This window comes from Acinonyx jubatus, chromosome C1 (assembly GCF_027475565.1).
Source record: "Acinonyx jubatus isolate Ajub_Pintada_27869175 chromosome C1, VMU_Ajub_asm_v1.0, whole genome shotgun sequence".
Taxonomy (NCBI): Eukaryota; Metazoa; Chordata; class Mammalia; order Carnivora; family Felidae; genus Acinonyx; species Acinonyx jubatus.
Window position 1 is genome coordinate 105611340 of NC_069381.1, and position 21505 is coordinate 105632844.

General features: G+C 42.8%; 2 protein-coding genes across 2 annotated transcripts; both read left to right on the forward strand.

The window, feature by feature from the left end:
- The first annotated feature begins 309 nt into the window (after positions 1 to 309).
- SPRR4 (small proline rich protein 4) lies at positions 310 to 540 on the forward strand. The gene has a single exon (XM_015067539.3). It carries the CDS (start codon positions 310 to 312, stop codon positions 538 to 540), a length of 231 nt encoding a protein of 76 aa, XP_014923025.3.
- Positions 541 to 17029: 16489 nt separating this feature from the next.
- On the forward strand, positions 17030 to 18838 carry LOC106970854 (cornifin-A). Its single transcript, XM_015067538.3, has 2 exons — positions 17030 to 17173; positions 18246 to 18838. Exon 2 carries the CDS (start codon positions 18265 to 18267, stop codon positions 18532 to 18534), a length of 270 nt encoding a protein of 89 aa, XP_014923024.1. The 5' UTR covers positions 17030 to 17173; positions 18246 to 18264; the 3' UTR covers positions 18535 to 18838.
- The last annotated feature ends 2667 nt before the right edge of the window (positions 18839 to 21505 follow it).

The following is a 21505-nucleotide window of genomic DNA, read 5'->3' on the forward strand; positions in this document are numbered from 1 at the left end:
ACTCAGCACCTGACCTTGTTTCCTGGGAAGACTGAGAAATCAAATATGTATTCAGTTAAGTCAGGAGTCCATGGGAGAATGAAAGAAAGTAGGAAATCAGAACAGCACAGCAAAAGGAAGAAAGGGAGAGGAAGATCACCATGGGTGTGTGTGAGTCAATCCATTGACCAATTTGAGGTTATTAATCACTTACCATGTCCTTGGCTATTGTAAGGAAACACTGCTCTAGGAGTCAGAGGGAAGGTGGTGGAGGGAGCCCTTCTCATGTCCGCTGTCGGGTTTCTTTCAGGCTGCCCTGTCCCTGTAGCAATGTCTTCTTGGCAGCAGCAGACGATCCAGCACCTGCCTCAGAAGGCCCAGCAGCAGGTGAAGCAGCCCTGTCAGCCACCCTCTGTCAGGTGTCAGGAGATGTGTGCACCCCAAATCAAAGATCCATGTACTCCCCAGCCCAAGAAGCAATACTCACCCAAGGGCACATTTGTGCCCACCCAGCACAAGTGCTCCTCGGCCCAGCAAGCCCCCAAGAGTAAACAGAAGTGAGGATGAACTGGGGTACCGCCTGCCCCACATCCACGCTAGCAGAAGGAGCCCTCTCTTCCTCCTGCTCCTCTTCCTCCAGCCCCAAGAGTTGCCCTCCTCTCCCACCCCTTTCTGCCCAGGGTCAAATGAAGCATTGTCAGGATTTTCTCCCACTCAGCATTGGTCAAGTCTTCCTCTGTATCCTGCCCTGACACTCTTCCATGTGGATATGAGGAGCCCTTATCCTCTCCAGCTTCTAGTTTGGCCACAGCTAGGGCCCCATCCATGTCCCAAAGCAACAGATGCATCTGGGTTTCTTCCAGGGTTCCACCCTGAGTAATGAGGCATAGCTTCTGCCTTTTCTTTCTTCCAACCCTCCTTCCATGAACTTTTCTTCTGTTGCCTCCCCTAATAATTCCATGCTTTACCTCCTTGCATCCTGCTCCAGTCTGCGACCCATTCACTGGTTCAGAGGGAACATTTTAGGGAAGTGAGTGTGCAAGCATACACATGCTGGGAGTGCATCCTCATGGGTATTGTGGCTCTGGTAACCAAAGATGGGGAAGGTCAGATCCTGAAGGAAAGAAAGCCCAGGGTCTATTTGGCCAGAGTCTGGGAGGCCCTTGCTAAGTAGTTGTATCTAGGGAAAGACAAAGGGAGGAACAGTTTAACTCCTACTATTAGAAGCCCCCAGCCTACTTGACAATTGTGGCTTTTGTGTTTCAGAAGTTGTTCTGAAAAAAGCAGAAAAAACATACTGTAAGATATAAGAGTACCTCAAAGCACATCTACAGACATGTGCAAATGAATTTTTCATATATTTGTTTATGTGTTTTCTATTCATCTGTTCATTAATGCAAACTCCATCACTCACCCATCTAATATTTAGCAAGTTCTGCTATGAGTTTGGTTTCCCACTCTGCCATGCCGGTTTTCCAGAGCTCTCCCAAGACAGTCTAGCCTGAGTCTCAGTCTGGATGTCATGGTCATTTTGTTAGAAAACTTGTTCTAGGGATACAGGTGTGAGTGTACACAGTGTGTGCAATTTTACAGTTTGCCTTGTCAGTCAGTACAACTTTATGTGGCTTATGAAAGAAGTTTTATTTCTCCAGCTGGCTTCCTCACCCTAGTACAAGACCAGCTGCCTGTATTGAAAAGAAACAGCAAACTTCCAGATATAAAGAGCTGAGTTTGAAGGCGAGGCCCTTGGTGGGCAGGAGCAGCCAAATATACAGCCAGAATTTCTCCATTGAACTTTATTCTTTCTTCCCTTGGGATTTGCTCACTGAATTGTAGATGCCACCATGGGCAACTGCAATAATAAATTGCTTCTTCATTTAACACTAGAATGAAAAGAAATTAATTAACCACCTTCTTCATTTTGCTTTATTTTTTTTTATGTTTGGCCAAAGCCAAGCTTTGTATCATGAAAGCTATTCCTTTTCTTTCATTTTTTTCCCTTTTTTTAAATATGAAATTTATTGTCAAATTGGTTTCCACACAACACCCAGTGCTCATCCCAACAGGTGCCCTCCTCAATGCTCATCACCCACTTTCCCCTCCCTCCAACCCCCGCCATCAACCCCCAGTTTATTCTCAGTTTTTAAGAGTCTTTTATGGTTTGGCTCCCTCCCTCTTTAACTTTTTTTTTTTTAAGTTGACATCTGTGGCTATTATATCCAAGTAGCAATTTCTTAACACGTAGTGGTGCAGGCATTAACCAGGAAAGTCAAAGGGCAGTAAAAAGAGTTAAGATGGAGAAGTGTATGTTTCTAACCCACAGGGTTCTCTGCCAGCCCTCTGGGCCCCAGTCCTTACATCCTGAATGAACTCCCCTATCAGGCAGAAAAGGCTGGTGCATCTTGGCAAACCCCTTGTCTGGATCCTTTTTTCTAAGCACCAGCCAGATTCTCAGTGGCTTGGGTTTTGAATGCCATTCCCATGTCTTCCTGAAGGCTTTGGTGAGTCCTCCCACAGACACTTGGGATCCAGGGCTAGTAGATCTTCATAGAGCAGCTAGTCAGCAAGATGAAAACGATGGAAACAAGGTGTGCTTCTGCTGCGGTGTGAGCCTGAGGCTATCAGCTCACATCCATGCCTTCCACACCAATCACACCAGTGGCCAAGGACAAGGTCCCACTTCTCTGTGACTATGTGAGAATCCATTACCTTCACAAGGAATGCTTTACCATCTTCTTTTTACCTTTTGACCCCCTTCACTAATCCCCCCCACTCCACCTTCATATGTGTGCGTGTGTGTGAGAGAGAGAGAGAGATCATATGTAGACAAAAAATCATATAATGTTTGTCTTCCTCTGTCTGACTTATTTCACTTAGCATAATGTACTCAAGGTCCAACCATGTTGTTGTAAATGGCAGAATTTTATTTTTTTTCATAGCTGAATAGTATTCTACTGTGTGTGTGTGTGTGTGTGTGTGTGTGTGTATATATATATATATATATATATATACCACAAGTTCTTTACCTATTCATCTGTTAATGGACACTTAGGTTATTTCCATATCTTGCAAGTTATAAATGATGTAAGTTAATTGTAAATAATGCTGCAGTGAACATTGGGGTGCATATATGTTTTTAAGTTATGTTTTAATTTCCTTTTGATAAATGTCCAGAAGTAGAATGCTAGATATATAGCAGCTCTATTTTTAATTTTTTGGGAAATCTCCATACTGTTCTTCATACTGGCTGTACCAATTTACATTCCTGCCAACAGGGCAAAGATATTCCCTTTTCTCCGCATACGTGCCAACGCTCAGTATTTCTTACTTTTTCAATAATAGCCATTGTAACAGGTGTGAGGTCATATCTCATTGTGGTTTGATTTGCATTTCCCTAGTGGTGAGTGGCTGTTGAGTATCTTTTTGCATACCTATTGGCCATCTGTATGTCTTTACTGGAAAAATGTCTATTCTGATATTCCCATTTCTAAAAATTTATGTATTTTGGGAGAGACAGAGAGAGTGCGAGGGGGAGAGGGGTGGCAGGGAAAGAGGGAGAATCCCAAGCAGGCACTGTACTGTCAACACAGAGCCCATGTGGGACTTGAACTCAAAAGACCATGAAATCATGACCTGAGCTGAAATCAAGAGTTGGGTATCTAACTGACTGAGCCACCCAGGCACCTCTGATCTTCCCATTTTTAATCAAATTGTTTTTGCTATTAAGTTGTATGACTTCTTTATATATTTTGGATATTACCTCCTTATCAGATACATAATTTACAAATATTGTCCTCCATTCAGTAGGTTGCTCTTGTATTTTGTTGATGACTTTCATTGTTGTGCAGAAACTTTTCAGTTTGATGTAGTCTCATTTGTTTTTGCTTTTGTTGCTTTTGCTTTTGGTGTCAGACCTAAACAATCATTGCCTACAGTGATGTCAAGGAGCTTACTGCCTATATTTTCTTCTAGGAGTTTTATGGTTTCAGGTGTTACATTCAAATCTTTAATTTACTTTGAGTTAGTTTTTGTGCATGGTGTAATATAGTGGTTTAACTTTATTCTTTTACATGTGGCTGTCCAGTTTTCCCAGTCCCAAAAGAGACTGTCTTTCCTCCATTGTATATTCTTGTCTCCTTTGTTGTAAATTAATTGACCACAGATGCATGGAATTTTTTTCTGGGCTCCCTATTGTTTTCCATTGATTTTTGTGTCTGTTTTTATTCCAATACCATACTATTTGATTACTATAGATTTATAATATAATTTTCAATCAGAAAGTGTGATGCCTCCAGCTTGTTCTTCTTTCTTAGGATTGCTTTGGCTATGGGGGAGGGAGTCTTTGTGATTCCATACGATTTTAAGATTTTTTTAAAATATAACTTCATCCATCAGAAACTTACAAAAGTAACAATATCTTAAATAAAAATTTCATTCATATATGTGGTAAAAGAAGGGTGATTTGTTTATCTCTGGCTCCTCTTCATTTAAAGCAATATAATGTCAGGGACACCTGGTGATTCAGTCTGTTAAGCATCCGACTCTTGATTTCACCTCAGGTCATGATCTCATGGTTTGTGAGTTCAAGCCCCACATCAGGCTCTGTGCTGATAGTGCAGAGCCTGCTTGGGATTCTCTGTCTTTCCCTCTCTCTCTGCCCCTCCCCCACTCATTCTGTCTCTGTCTCTCTCAAAATAAATAAATAAACTCTAAAAACTAAATAAATAAAATAAAGTAATATAATGTCAGAACAAAAGGGACATTATGCAACATTTGCTTCAACTTCTTCATGACCAAAGAGAAAACTTAAGAGTGTTCCATAATTCCTATATCAGGTATAAAAACTACGGATTACTCCAAAATTCCCCTACAAGACCCAAAGCACACCACAATTCTGCAACACCAAAAAATTCACTCTTGAATTTTTTGACATTCAGTTTTGACACCTGTGTTTTTTGGTTCATGCTATTCCTTCTGCATAGAAGGAATTTCTCCCCTCTATTCTCTAAGATACACTCTTAGATTTAAAGGTCTAGTTCAAATATTCCTATGGGTTTCTATAGGTTTCCATGGAACCTCACTTAACATTTTAGAAAGAACTGGTATCTTACAAGGTCTTATGACAACTTTGTACAAATTTCTATTAGTAATATAATTGTTATAATTCTTTTATGAATTATGCATATAATTGGTTTTGCATTATAGTTCACCTGTATGTGTTTATTTCTCTTATTGAATTATGAGCCCTTGAAGCCTAAGGGTCTCGCTGTTCTTTTTTTTTTTTACTTTTTTTATTTTTTATTTTTATTTTTTATTTTTTTCAATATATGAAGTTTATTGTCAAATTGGTTTCCACACAACATCCAGTGCTCATCCCAAAAGGTGCCCTCCTCAATACCCATCACCCACCCTCCCCACCTTCCCACCCCCCATCAACCCTTAGTTTGTTCTCAGTTTTTAAGAGTCTCTTATGCTTTGGCTCTCTCCCACTCTAACCTCCTTTTTTTTTCCTTCCCCTCCCCCATGGGTTTCTGTTAAGTTTCTCAGGATCCACATAAGAGTGAAAACATATGGTATCTGTCTTTCTCTGTATGGCTTATTTCACTTAGCATCACACCCTCCAGTTCCATCCATGTTGCTACAAAGGGCCATATTTCATTCTTTCTCATTGCCATGTAGTATTCCATTGTGTATATAAACCACAATGTCTTTATCCATTCATCAGTTGATGGACATTTAGGCTCTTTCCATAATTTGGCTATTGTTGAGAGTGCTGCTATAAACATTGGGGTACAAGTGCCCCTATGCATCAGCACTCCTGTATCCCTCGGGTAAATTCCTAGCAGTGCTATTGCTGGGTCATAGGGTAGGTCTATTTTTAATTTTCTGAGGAACCTCCACACTGTTTTCCAGAGTGGCTGCACCAATTTGCATTCCCACCAACAGTGCAAGAGGGTTCCCGTTTCTCCACATCCTCTCCAGCATCTATAGTCTCCTGATTTGTTCATTTTAGCCACTCTGACTGGTGTGAGGTGAAATCTGAGTGTGGTTTTAATTTGTATTTCCCTGATGAGGAGCGACGTTGAGCATCTTTTCATGTGCCTGTTGGCCATCTGGATGTCTTCTTTAGACAAGTGTCTATTCATGTTTTCTGCCCATTTCTTCACTGGATTATTTGTTTTTCGGGTGTGGAGTTTGGTGAGCTCTTTATAGATTTTGGATACTAGCCCTTTGTCCGATATGTCAGTTGCAAATATCTTTTCCCATTCCATTGGTTGCCTTTTAGTTTTGTTGGTTGTTTCCTTTGCTGTGCAGAAGCTTTTTATCTTCATAAGGTCCCAGTAGTACATTTTTTGCTTTTAATTCCCTTGCCTTTGGGGATGTGTCAAGTAAGAAATTGCTGCAGCTGAGGTCAGAGAGGTTTTTTCCTGCTTTCTCCTCTAGAGTTTTGATGGTTTCCTGTCTCACATTCAGGTCCTTTATCCATTTTGAGTTTATTTTTGTGAATGGTGTGAGAAAGTGGTCTAGTTTCAATCTTCTGCATGTTGCTGTCCAGTTCTCCCAGCACCATTTGTTAAAGAGACTGTCTTTTTTCCATTTTCTGCTTTGTCAAAGATTAGTTGGCCATATGTTTGTGGGTCTAGTTCTGGGTTTCTATTCTATTCCATTGGTCTATGTATCTGTTTTTGTGCCAATACCATGCTGTCTTGATGATGACAGCTTTGTAGTAGAGGCTAAAGTCTGGGATTGTGATGCCTCCTGCTTTGGTCTTCTTCTTCAAAATTACTTTGGCTATTTGGGGCCTTTTGTGGTTCCATATGAATTTTAGGATTGCTTGTTCTAGTTTCGAGAAGAATGCTGGTGCAATTTTGATTGGGATTGCATTGAATGTGTAGATAGCTTTGGGTAGTATTGGCATTTTGACAATATTTATTCTTCCAATCCATGAGCACGGAATGTTTTTCCATTTCTTTATATCTTCTTCAATTTCCTTCATAAGCTTTCTATAGTTTTCAGCATACAGATCTTTTGCATCTTTGGTTAGGTTTATTCCTAGGTATTTTATGCTTCTTGGTGCAACTGTGAATGGGATCAGTTTCTTTATTTGTCTTTCTGTTGCTTCATTATTAGTGTATAAAAATACAATTGATTTTGTATCCTGCGACTTTGCTGAATTCATGTATCATTTCTAGCAGACTTTTGGTGGAGTCTGTTGGATTTTCCATGTATAATATGTCATCTGCAAAAAGTGAAAACTTAAGTTCATCTTTGCCAATTTTGATGCCTTTGATTTCCTTTCGTTGTCTGACTGTTGATGCAAGCACTTCCAACACTATGTTAAACAACAGCGGTGAGAGTGGACATCCCTGTCATGTTCCTGATCTCAGGGAAAAAGCTCTGTTTTTCCCCATTGAGGATGATGTTAGCTGTGGGCTTTTCATAAATGGCTTTTATGATCTTTAAATATGTTCCTTCTATCCCGACTTTTCTCTAGGGTTTTTATTAAGAAAGGTTGCTGAATTTTGTCAAATGCGTTTTCTACATCGGTTGACTTTTTTACTTTTTTTAAACATTTATTCACTTTTGACAGTGAGAGAGACAGAGCATGAGTGGGGGAGGGGCAGAGAGAGAGGGAGACACAGAATCCGAAGTAGGCTCCAGGCTCAGAGCTGTCAGCACAGAGTCCTATGCGGGTCTCAAACCCATGGACTGGGGGATCATGACCTGAGCTAAAGTCAGACACTTAACCGACTGAGCCACACAAGCGCCCCAAGGGTCTTGCTGTTCTTACATCCCCAAATGCATAATGAACTTCTGCTTCTGAGTGGAATGGGGTAGTTTATAGCCAACCAGTCATCTAGAGCAAATCTAGAATACATGCATAAACTATCTGAACTCAGATGAGGACGGTAAGACTCCAGAGGAAGGAGAACTTCAGAGATGAGCCAAAATTTTTTTTTTATCCTAGCATCATTTGTGGATTCTGGGTATGAGCAGAATGAAAACCTTGGTTTTCCACTGTGGTGGACTCTTGCTGGGGGACAGAGAAATTGAAAGAGCCAATGGATATTTTCTGGGGCTTCAAGCAAGTGACTGACTTTTCCATTCTTAAAATTTAGCGAATTCTGGGAATGTTCAGGTTAGGACTAAAATCCTAAGCAGAAAGTGTCTGAAAAGGAGAGTGGAACAATGAAACAATGATTGGCATTTGTACAAACTGCCGAGGAGAGAGGCCCTGGAGAAGATACCATATTGGCACTTAGAACTGTTAAGACCAGGAGCAAATATAATCTGTTATAGAAGTCAGAATAGTGGTTATCCTTGGTGAACACACTCACCAGAAGGCACATGATGTAGCTTTCCGGATTTCTGGAAATGTTCTGTCCCATGCATAGTAGTAACATGGGTGCATAGGTATATAAAAAATTCACCGATCTGTACTTAAGATTTTTGCTTTTTCTTGACTTCAATAAAAACAGGGACAAACATTTCACAATATGTACATGTATTAAATCACCACATTGTGCACCTTAAACTTACACAATGTTATATGACAATTGTATCTCAATAAAACTAGGGGAACAAAGAAATGAAAAGAATAGCACCAATTACCTTAACTAAATTTAGTGAACAATATATGAAACCTTTATACTAAAAGTATAAAACATTACAGAAACTAAAGAAGAGCTAACAAATGAAGATGTATGTCATGTTCACGTATTGAAAGATTCTGTTAGACTCTAATACAGTCACACAGACACAATTATCTGACTCATTACCCCATCCTCCCCCCCCCCAAATGGCATTACAAACAAATGCAAAAAGACCGTTTTTTCAATAATGGCAATGAGTCAAATGGGCTTTCATAAGAAACAGATACATCTTAACTCTCACCTTGGGCATCCACAAAAATAATTCCTGACAAATTATAGATCTGAATTTAAAAAGTAAAACAACATAAAATTTTAGAAGAAAGCACAAAAGTAAGTCTTACTGACCTTGGAGCAGGCAAAGACTTCCTAAATAGCACAAAAGTGCTATGTACAAAAAAAATTAATACGTTTGACTACATAAAAGTAATAATTCTGTTCAACAAAAGATACTATTAAAATACACAAAGACACAGGCTGGGAGAATTTTACACAAACACACACATATGTATGTATATGCGTGTGTGAATATGTATATAAATACATATGTGTGATATGTACATGCTAGAGATAAAGTATTTTATTGAGAATACATAAAGGACTCCTAAAATTGATAAAAACTACAGACAACATACTGGGAAAATGGGCAAAGGTTTGCACAGGTGCTTCATGAAAGAGAATGTCAACATAAACAATAAACATAAAAAGTTGCTGAGATATTCAGATTAGAATGAAAGTGTGATGCCACTGTGCAAGCCAAAATCCTGGCAAAAATTAAGGACACAGAAAATTCCAGGTGTAGAAGAGGGGGCAGATAAATAGGATCTCTCCTGCACTGCTGATGGGGGAAGAAGTTGGACAGTCACTCTGGAAAACTATCAGACAGTATTTGCATCAGAGTTGCACCTCTATCCCAGAAAGTTCACTCTTTAATGTATATACAAAACAAATATATACATATTATTGTAAAACACATAGATGAAGATGTTCATTATAGCAGGACTTATGATAACCTCAAGCTGAAACTATCCTAAATATTCATTAACATAAGTATGGATAAGTTAACCATGGTATGTTCATACAATGAAACACTACATAGCAATGAAATTGGACACGCTACACTACAGAACATGGATAAACTTTATAAATACATCCCTGAGGGAAAGGAAGCAGATAGTATGAAAACATATCGAATGACCCCATTTATGTGGACACACATGCATACAGACATGCATGCACAGAGCAGAAAAAAGGAAACACACACTCCACAGGAGGAAGTTTCATCTGATTTCTGGTGAAAGAAGAGGAATTAGCAGGAATTAGTATGCACATTTTTAGTCCATACATCCTAAGAATGTTTGAGGCATCATTTCATTTCATCTTAGGCTTTTCTGATACCTGAGGACACATCCTGATAAAGGATGCACAAGCTAAGTGGAAACAAACAACAGATGTTCAGACACAGTTGTGAAAGAATTTCAATTTCCTACAAGAATTTACCTCAAGAAAATTATGGAATGTTCTGAGTCACTGAAGATGAGTTTCCAATAATCGATGTACTTCTGACCCTGGCTGCTGGCTCCTTCGATGCTAAGTGATGTTCCCGGGGAACGAGCAGCTTGGTGGGGATGCTCTTACTGTTAAGAGTGTATGCTGCCTCTATAGGGGCTCACTGCAAAACAGCTTAGCACTATTTCCACAAGAGTATGACAATACTCTTTCGGTTAGCAAAAAATGGAGACTAATGTAAGTTTTTGGTTTAAAAAAATAAGGTATAATGTGAACTTTTCAAAAATGGGGGATACCTGTAAAGTTCTGCCTCCCCCTCTCCACCTGCCTACACCAGCAAAACATCTCCATACCATGTGCATGATGTTGTCCAGGCAGGTGACACAGGACAATCTACTGGCTCCAAGCCATTGGCTCCAGGACATGCCTGGCCAAGACAACCAGAGCCTGTCTTTTGATGATTCTTTGCAGGGAGGGCTGGATTCAAGGGTGTGTGGAAGTATTTAGCCTTCCTTGGAGGAGACATCATTGCTTCCCAAGGCTCCCAATGTCCTCAGGTTAAATACTTACATCCACCAGCATCTAGTTGCATCAACATCAATATGTGTCCAGCACCCACCTCACCTCCTTTCCACAGGGAGGAGTTCAGGGCACTGGGGCTGTCTGAGTTCAGGGAATAGGAGTTTAGCCATTCTGTTAGAGCAGTGATTTTCAACCATGATGGTAGCTGAGGACTTGTTAAAAATTAACTGGTTAGAACTAAAGTGTAACCCAGGGGTGCCTGGGTGGCTCAGTCCGTTAAGCATCCAACTTTAGCTCAGGTCATGATCTCATGGTTTGTGAGTTCAGGCCCGCATTGGACTCTGTGCTGACAGCTCGGGGCCTGGAGCCTGCTTCTGATTCTGTGTCTCCCTCCCCTCAGTTCTCCCCTGCTCACACTCTGTCTCTCTCAAAAATAAATAAAGATTTAAAAAATTTAAAAAAAAAGAAGTGTAACCCAGATAGGGATATTTTTTAAAAGATACCAGATGATGTCCATTGCAATCAAGAAAGAAAAGCCATTGGGTTTAGAACCTAATGTTTACTTATTTTATCATAAGAACCACCTGATAAACACTTTAGAAATACAAACTCCCAGGCCTCCCCTAGCTATTTCTATGTCATTAGGATAAAGAAGTTGTAGCTGTACTTTTATTTTAACAAGCATCCCAAGTGATTCTTACGCTTAGGACAGTTGGGGAAACACCCTTCACCATTGGGTATTGGGTCCCAGAAGCTCAGAGAAGGCTGCCTATTCTTCCACCAGACTTCATTAAGGCTGGAACTTCATGCTTGACATTTGGTTGTTATTCAGCAAATATGTGTTAAATAAATGATTAATTGACTATTTCACAAATCAAGAACATTATACAATGTTCTGAGTCACTGAAGATGAGTTTCCAATAACTCCAATAACCCTAAGGAGAAAAAAGTCATGTGATATCCACTATCCATTACTATGCTCTAGTCACTATAGTAGTTGCTTTGCGTATGTAATCTCATTTAATAATAGCCCTGGAAGCAAATATTATCATTCCTAACTTATAGATAAGATCAACTGAGATTCCTATGCCTCAGTGCTGGATTTGTATCTTGTCCCTGCCACTTATTCGCCATGTAAACTTGTGCAGGTGAGGGGCTCCTGTGTGGGTCGGTTAAGTGTCTGACTTCAGCTCAGGTCATGATCTCATGGTCTATGAGTTCGAGCCCTGCATCGGGCTCTGTGCTCTCAGTTCAGAGCCTGGAGCTTGCTTCAGATTCCATCTCCCTCTCTTTCTGCCCCTCCCCCGCTCACTCTCAGTCTCTATCAAAAAATGAATAAATGGTAAAAAAAAAAAAACATTAAACTTGTGCAGGTAACTATTCTTTGTGCTTTGGCTTCTATATCTATAGAATGGGTTAAATGACCTGTTTGGAGCAATACTGTCGTGAGGATTAGTGTCAAGTGCCCAAAACAAAATTTTGTAGGTGCCAATCAAATGGCAGATATTATTATTAAGAAATCTTCTGAATATCATCCATGCACAACTAGTAAGGAGCAGGGTAGGAATTTGAACCTAGAACTTTATGTTTCCAAACTTGTAATCTGTAGGTATAATTTTTTTTTTATGTATACTTTGCACACTGAGGGTACCTGCTTTCACAAATGGATAGGGGAAAATGCAGACACAGCTGAAGAAACAAAAGAAGGGACAGGCAACTACAAACAGTGGTCACTTCCAATGGGGTTTTGGACTGTGTGTGGAAAATGTTTAGCCATGAGGCTGTCACTCTGCCCTTCGACAACCCAAGGGGCAATGAGTGGTGGGTGGGCAGCACACCTAAGACATTCGTCTGAACCACCTGAGATTTCATTTTAAAACTCGATACCCTCAACAAGAAAATATCTGTGTCTTTGATCATCCATACCCAGAGAAACTCTATCTTAAATAGACAATAGAGAGGAATTGATCAGTTTAGCTGTGGGAGAATATCAGGACCCAGCCAGTGTTTGTCCTGAACATAGCCCTCCAGCTAGTGTTGAGAAACAATATGGCAGTGTTGTTAAGGGACTGTATCCTGGAACCTCCTACCTTTTGACTTCTGGGAGTGTTCCTTAATGTTTTTCTGCCAACTTTCCTTACCTAGGGCATGCCTAGGTCACTGGCCCTGCACCCCAGCTCATATAATGTCTAAATTGGGCAATCTGACAAAATGTCTACCTAAAAGTTTAGTGGAAAAAAACAGCAGAGATAAAGCAATTGGAAAGCCCAAGCATTGTGCTCCATGGGTAAGAGGTGCCTGGAGCCTGGGTCCTCACACACACATAGAGACACAAATGCACACACACATGCATGCACAGAGCAGAAAAAGGAAACACACACTCCACAGGAGGAAGTTTCATCTGATTTCTAGTGGAAGAAGAGGAATTAGCAGGAATTAGTATGCACATTTTTAGTTCATTCATCCTAAGAATGTTTGAAGCATCATTTAATTTAATCTTTACAACACTCTTGTGAAATACACCTTAATGTCCCCATTTTAAAGATGGCAACATCAAAGGGCAGAAAGTTTAGGTAACATGCTTAAGCTCATAACTGCTACGAAGGGGTAACAAGGCCTTGGAACATCTGGGCCAGTACTAAGCCTGGATCCTTACTTTTCTATCTGCCTCAAGGAAGAGAATCCAGAATTAACTTTTTTATCTTTCCCTTGAGGGCCTGAGAGTGGAAGAGAGGGAGGCTGGGAGAGGGGGTTGTGCTCTGTTTTCAGAGCAACAGTGAGGTAGAGAGACAATCAGGCATCCCAGGTTCTGGTCTGATTCTGCTACTAAACCAGCTGCGAGGCCTGGAATGGGTCCCCTCCCTCCCCATTCATCTCTTCCCCTCTCCTGGACCAGGACTAGGACCAGGGTGGAGGCTCTCCAGGGCTAGGACTCCTGTCCCTCTCTACTTGGCATCATCTCTGCAAACTTCATGTCTTCTACCTGCTGGACCAAGGTGTTTAAGAGGTTTCTAAATGCCTGGGACATGGTGTCTCTTCCTCTGTTTCCTTCTTTTTTTCCAAATGGAGGACTCCGTAGGCTATGGAGACTTCTTTAAAACCATCATGGCCTGAAATGGTGTCCCTAGCTCTTCAAGGTGACAGGGGGAAGGTTTCTTACTACCGCTTTTTTCCAGATGTTAGCGTGTCTTAAATATGGCACCCATGGTAAAATGACTAGAATTGGAATTCTGCATGACATTCTCTGCATGCTCTGGGTCTTGGGGAAGCACAGGAGAAGGGAGTGACATAAGCAGAAAAAGTCCTGATCACTGACAAGGCTCAGCACTACCACCTTCCCTGCTCTGCAAATGCATGATGAAACTGAGGCATGCTCAGAGCTAAAGGACCTTCTGGCAGCTGGTCCAGATGGGAGCCAGGTTTTGATGTGTGAACAGCAGCAGCCTTCGGTGTCCTCAGGATGGTGTCCTGTGAAATAATGGGAGATGTACTTCTCATTGGAAGCCACTGTTATCCCCCTTTAATTATGTGGGACATTTGTGGGGCCAGATTCACCCGCTAACCCCACACCGGTAGTAAAACGGAACTTCTCTGAAAGGGAGAACAGACTCAACACCAACTGCTGAGTGAGCCTCAGATAGGCAAACAGGAAGAATACTGTTGGGGGTCACAGGAAGTTCCAGAGGCCAGAGCCAGAGCAGTGTTGGATGGAGTGAAGGGAACACAAGCCAAGGTAGGTAGGAGAGTCCAGCCAGGGCAGGGTATTGGGTGACAGCAAAATTCCTTGGCATCCAGGGCCAAGGCCCAGGGAGGGTACATGGCATTCCAGCTGCAGAGCTCTATTCAGATCCTCCAGAGCCTGGGACAAGCTGGGTGACCCCACAGGACTGGGGAGTAAGAAAGAGAACCCTCTGGCTAAGGATACTACCAGGTAGAGCAGCAGGTTCTGCCTGGAGCTCCTCCTGTTAGGGGCTCCCTAGAGTGGGTTTGGGTGAAGGGAGGGACTTAGTCCAAGCCTGGAAGAGCGAGAGTCAGATGAGAGGCTTGGAGCTCAGCTGTGGTCATGGTGCCAGCACCAGCTCAGAGGGAGGTGAGGAGCTGACAATGAGCAGCTACCTGAGGAAGGCAGTGGCAGTGCTGTCTGTCCTTTGCTGAGCCCTTCCTCCTCCCAGCTCACCCCCCAAAGACAAGGAACTTCCCAGTAGTCTCTGGGCCTTTCTTCATAAATAATGCTATTTGTCAGTCAGTCAGTCAGTCTTTCTATAATCGCCAGCTTGCTGAGCAGCTACTACATAACAGGCACCTTGTGAGGAGGGAGGTGCACTAATGGCCATGAAGAGACAGTGAGAGGCTGACCCAGGACTCAAGTTCACCCAGCTGGAACCAGCAGATGCTCCACAAACATTTAGGTGTCTGGGGGCAGGGAAGGGGAATGAGGAAGAGGAGCTGTCCACACACATGGGTTCTAAGGGTGATTTGGATTTTCCAAAGGCCACGCCTAGTAACAGATGTGTTTTGAGGACAGAGCTGAACCAGTGACTTCAGTTTCATGTTATGTTGATCACAGGAAGTTGCTGGTGTATAGACCTTGGGAATCCCTGTTCTTATGTTCCCAGAAAAGAGAAGCCCTGTGGCAAGGAGACTCGAGGATCTGACTATCATGGAGGGAAGGCATACCTTTCTCAGGAGCTCAGAAGCTACTCACGTACTGCCAACCTCAGTCTCATTACTAGTTAGGGTACTTGGATTCTGTCACTACGCCCTCCTGGTGTCTTCTCCAAAGTGAAAGCAATTCTGGGTCAAAACAGGCATTTTAGCTTTTCCCTTCCTCTTTCAGACCCTGGTCCACTGAGTGATATGTTGAAGGGGTCCCTTACTTCCACCTATGCTAATTCACACCCCTTCTATTTTCAGCAGAGATAGAAATACTACTGTTAATCCCAGGGGCACTTCAAACATTAAGCAGCCTTATTTCTACCTAAGAGTATTCATTTTAGCAAATATTAAAGATTTACCCCAAAAGGCAAGGCTCTTTTTTCTTATTACGTTGCCTGTCACATAAAGCTCTCCCAGGACTGAGTGGATCCAGCTGCAAGCCAGGAAATCTGAGTTCTCCTTCCCACCTGTACTCATTTTCCTGCTTGGGTTTAATTTCCTGTATAGGCATTAGGAGTAGGGAGGGGCTCAAAGAAGAACATAGGATTTCAATGTAGAATTAATTTTCTCATGGGGCTTGTTATTTGACTTTGGGAGAGTTATTTAACCTCTTGTAACCTCAAATCCCCCAAAAATCACTTGAAGAGTATAGACTGAAGCTCTCTGAGATCCATTAAATTAGTGGCTCTGAAGTAAGATGTGTTTCTGGTGCTAGGAATTTCCCAGTCTGTTGAGGGGAAGTGGCCTTCACACTTGGATAGTTCCCAGAATGAGACATGCTTGGCATATACTAGCATCTCCATTAATATTTGTTAAATGATTGTGGAAACAAATATCACCATGGGAGAGCTGTTGTTTGAAGCAGGCACAGCTTTGATGCTGGGAGAGCCCCCAGGTGATACAGAGCCATGAGAAGGAAAGCATTGCAGCCAGCAAGACCTCCAGGTGTCAAAGCTGGGACTGAAAGTGTCAAAGAAGGCGTGGGAATGGGCTCTTAGGAGCTAAGGTAGTTAGAAGAGGCTTCCAGGTTTTTGGTGGGCGGTGGGTGGTTTGCAGCTGGGTTAGAAAGGAAGGGCCAGGGCCAGAAGGCTGGGTGGAGTGGAGGGAAAAGGTTATCCCAGAAGAGGAATTAGCCCTTGAAAATCTCTGAAGTAGGAGAGGGGTGAAGGTGTGGTTGGTGAAGGCAAAGCAGGTTCACCTAGATTAGCAACCAGTCAGGAAGGGGTGGGGTTGGGGGTAATAATTAAGTAATCTGAATGTGGGTGATTCAATGGGGTTAGGGGAAAGATGGGAAAACGTTCTGGACCCCAGACAAGAAGTCTGTCCTAAGTCAGTCGATGACCTCTAGCATCTACCTTTACAAGACAGACAATTGGTGCCCACCTCAGCTCCTCCGCACCCCTCTCCCACTTTTTCATGTGCCCAAATGTATTCTGTCCCACAGAATAGAAGAGACAGCAAGAAGGTAGCAAGGCCACAAAAAGGACTCAGATCTTCCTCCAGGGTTAACTCATGAAACCCTCTAGGAAGTCTGTGGCTCCCCCCTCCCCCCACACAAACCCTGTGCCTGGGTCTAAGGGAGAGGGTGGCACTGGGAATCAGGCACCAGTGACATCATTGTCACATAGCCAGTGCCAAAAAAATATCAGGTGGGTGGTTTTCATCACAAAAGCTGAGCCAATTGGTAATTGAGGGGAGTAGGGTGAATCATGTTTGACAGGTAAGGAATGAAAACACAGGGGGCCTGGGGTGATTCTGTTTCCTTGAGGCAGGGCACATTATCCTATAAAAGGCCAGCTGGCCGCTGACTTCACATCAGACCAGAGCAACCAGACAACCTGTTTGCTGCGTACCAGGTGAGTCTCTGTTTGGGACCAATTTGAAATTCATGTTTATTTTTTTATTATTGGAAACTGGACAAAGACAAATATGTTTAAGAGAGCTGATGGGGGTATTAATTAGAGAGAGTACTGGGGTATCTGTATTTTAGAGTAAGGCATAGTTTGGGTGTGAAGGGAATTTAGGGGCAGGTAAGTCTGCTACTTCAATGGATAACTATGGGACTGGGGGCCAGGGAAGGGACAGGTCTGTGTAAGTACCCATAGTAAGTTAACACCAGGATGTGACTAGAACTCAGACCCAGGTACTCTCAGCAACACCACTATTTTCTCTGTTTATGACTCATAAAAATGTTAATTCATGAGATGGACCTCTACTGTGTGTTTGCTATATTTCAGGCACCATGCCTGTTACACTTTGTGTAAATCAGGCTGTTATGCAACTTACTCAGCAAGCTCACAGCCTAGCAAGGAAGATAGTGCATGCATGTACAAAGATGAAATGCAAAGCAGATAGTGATTGGTAGGGGAACAGAGGAACAGGGAAGGGTTTTGGCAGTTTGGGAGAGCCTATTCAAGATCTCCTGGTGATGGCACATGAGGGCTACAATGGAGGTGTATTTGGACGAATAGAGATGGGAAGAACATTTCAGAGCAGACTATATAAGCAAAGGCAAAGCGAGGTCACAGGAGTTAAGACCCACAGAGGCATTCTGTAAGTCACAGGTGTGCTACATGTTTGTAGGGGTGGGTAGACTGCAGTTGTTTCTACAATGTCACTTTCAAAAAGACTTCAGTGTGGTCCTGGGCACTTGTCAATGAGGGATTCGACATGTCTGGGGAAGAAATGTTGCTGGGGAATGAACCCACTGAAATGGAGCAGAACAAATTGTCTTTTAGCTCCTTCTCTTGAAATGGCCCAGAAATTATCAAAGCATACTTTACTTTCAAGTGTTCGGGGAGACAGCCAGGGGAAATGAAGGCTGTTTGATTTAAAGGAGACTGAAAAGAAACCTATTTGACATTGAACATGGTTTCTAACCTAGTTAATCCCTGTTTAAATCATCTGACCTGTCTGTTCTGTCTGTAGGGTCAGCCTCCTGTGAAGCATGAGTTCTCATCAGCAGAAGCAGCCTTGCACCCCTCCCCCTCAGCCTCAGCAGCAGCAGGTGAAACAGCCCTGCCAGCCACCACCCCAGGAATCATGTGTCCCCAAAACCAATGAGCCATGCCACCCCAAGGCTCCAGAGCCCTGCCACCCCAAGGCTCCAGAGCCTTGCCATCCCAAAGCACCAGAATCCTGCCACCCCAAGGTTCCTGAGCCATGTCCCTCAACAGTCACTCCAGCACCAGCTCAGCAGAAGACCAAGCAGAAGTAATGGGGTCTACAGCCAAGCAAGCCCTTGGGGAGCTGACCACCGGATGCTGAATCCCCTCTCACATTCTGCTTCTATGCCTTCCTTACAATTAGCATGCTGCCACTCTGAGTCATAACCCTCCCTCTTTGCACCCTCTACAAAGATTTCCCTCACACTGCTCTGGAGGGCTCCGAGCCTCTAAATGACGCTGAGAGTCTCACTGGCTGAGCTACTTTTCTAACTTCTCAGGGCTCATCTAAAGAGAGGTTTGGGGGATCAAGTGGATCTTTCCTGCCCTGCCCCCATTAAATCACTTTTAACTCCACAGTTGGCTGTGGGTGTCATTTGCTGACTCCACTTTCTTAATTGTTTTTTCAACATAAAGCAGCAAAGGGTCTGGCACAGGCACTGAGTGTGTGTGTGTGTGTGCGCGCGTGTGTGTGTGTGTGTGCGCATGTGTGTGTGTGTGTCAGGTCGTTCGTGGGCTGGCAATGGGTCAAGACCACCCAGAGTCTGTTACTTTGGACACCTTTACCTAGAGCAGGGCTTCTTCTGCACCTGAGTGAGTCCCACCTGAGTGTAGATGGTGCCTGTTTCAAGCTGTCTGTGACTTAGTCCTGGTTCCCAAGTTGCCCTTTTTCTGTTTGGTTTATTCCTTTATTGTTCTTCTTCTTTGAAAGAAGTAGTGCTTATATGGATTTCATCATGATTCTTTATACATCCTCCCTTGCTTGATGCCCCAATACATGGAGCCAAGCCCTAAAACTCTCCTCCAGACCCACACACAGATGAATTCCTACACACACTGACTCCCCCCCAAATCACACACACACACACACACACACACACACACGCTGACTTGATCACTGAGACCTCTATGCTGTAACAGGATGGAGAGTAGAATCCACAGTGCCTGCCTAGGAGAAGCCTAAGAGGGTAATATCCACCCCTTTCCCATGTAAATATACACTCATGCAAATACTCACTGATACCAGAGCACACATGCACCTTCCTCTGCTCACAGGTACATGCTCTCTCTCCCCCTGCCCTCCCCACTCCATATATACATCTATTTTCTCTGAAGAGAATAAAAGCAAATGCACCGAAGAAGAAAATGGAAGTTTAGGCAGGCTTCAGAAGGAAGACTGGTTAATGCAGATAAGACAAAACCTCAGCCTGGAATTGAGGGAGAGCAGGTCACCATGGGCAAATATTAGGGTGAAAAGATACCTGAAAGCCACCAGCGAGCCTATTCAGCTTTCAGATAAACAAACTGATGTCCTTCCCCAGAAAGGGGAAGATAATTCATCAAGACCACCCAGAAGTCATGTTTTTGAATCATACCTAGAGCCCAGCTCTTCAGATTCCTACCCGTTGCTCTCTTCCTGAAGCCGTGTCTTCTTGACTTTGCTGGTGACAAGCAAAACATCTAGGGACTGAGAGACCAGCAGAATTTCTAGACGGGCTGCAGTGGTCACTGGGGAATGAACCCCATTTTTAAAATAACATGAAGCAGGTATGAAGCAGACAACAGATGTCAGATGACAGGTGTGTTGCTTATCACCTGCCTCACACCTGCATGATGCAAAAGCGCTCCAGATATGTTTGAAAAGAACTCCAGAGAAATTTGGAGACTGTAAGGCAAAAATTATCCAGCAAAGCTTTGCAAGTTGGCAAGTAATCATCAGACTGGGAGGAGACAATGATGTCACCTGAGTCTGCAAGGTTTGTGCATGTTCAGGGGATTTAAAATTGCTGCTTGTTGGCATGATAATGTCCTTGACTCTCCACCAAGCTGCTTCTCCTCCTGTCTTTTTTCTACTGTGTGCTCAACACTCCCACCCCAGACATGCCACATTTCTGCAGAACCAGGTGTCCACCAAGTAGTAGGAGCTTATATGATGTCTGCTGGGATGTTGAGTAGTCTGTACCTTCTTCAGAAGATGCTGTTGATTTCAGGGTAATTCTGAACCTCTCTCTGTAAATGTTCAGAGCCTCTGTCATTCAAACTGCCAGGGGGAAAAGGGCCTCCAGTCTGTCCCATCCTGTTAGGACTTTCACAGGGCTTATGTGTTACCCCAGCGGCTCCACTGCTCATTCCACTTCTCGATGACAGGGGCTGCCTGACCCTAAAAATGGCCCTTCCTCATAATTGCCACTCTTTTAAAATTTTATTCTTAACCTGTAGTAGAGAATTGGGTGAGTTGGAATTCTTGATATTCACGAATTTTTTTTTTCAAGAAAAAACATGACAGAAATCAGGGTATGATATCTTGCAAAAATATGTGCATGGTTTTCTAAAAACCCTTAGTTTCATGGTACATAACAATGCTAATTTATTCTGAATACAATTTAGAATTTGAACCCTGGAGTTATTTGATGAATTCAACCAATATTTGCTATTTCGGAAAAAAGTTTTTTTCTTTGACTTATGACATAAGAATGGAAGATCTTTATAATATAGAACAAATTTCTAAAAAGGAAAAAAATGCTAAATAGGAAGGCAGCTACTCATTATAATCATAGATTTAGGTGATTAAAGAATACCTTCACAGATTAGACGTGGAATTTCCCAGCTCATTATATGAGCATTGGTTTCTCTCACCTTCGCTAATACCTTCACTTGCTTCCTTTGAACTTCCCTGAGTTCAAAGAAAAGCAGATGCTGTGCAGACTTATCCCAACCATGTGTCCTTGCCATGCCCCCTCTACTACATAGAAACAGGGACCCCAAAATACCCAGTACCTTACCTACACCCACAGAGTTCATCTTGCCATAGTTGCCATTTATTTTTTCAGTGTCTACTTATCCAGCGCTCAACACGTCCCCAGTGTCCACCCACACAGTGCCCACCTTAGCATTAGCCATGTCCACAATGTCAGCCAACCTGTTTTTCTCTGAATCTGCCTCCATCCATCTAGCTACAGTGCCCCCCCCCCAGCCCCCACAAAAACAGAAAAGCATGAAGGCTTGCAGGACTAAAACACAACA

Bases quoted from the DNA above. Each gene is read 5' to 3' on its own strand.
- LOC106970854 (XM_015067538.3), top strand. From the start codon at position 18,265: ATGAGTTCTCATCAGCAGAAGCAGCCTTGCACCCCTCCCCCTCAGCCT.
- SPRR4 (XM_015067539.3), top strand. From the start codon at position 310: ATGTCTTCTTGGCAGCAGCAGACGATCCAGCACCTGCCTCAGAAGGCC.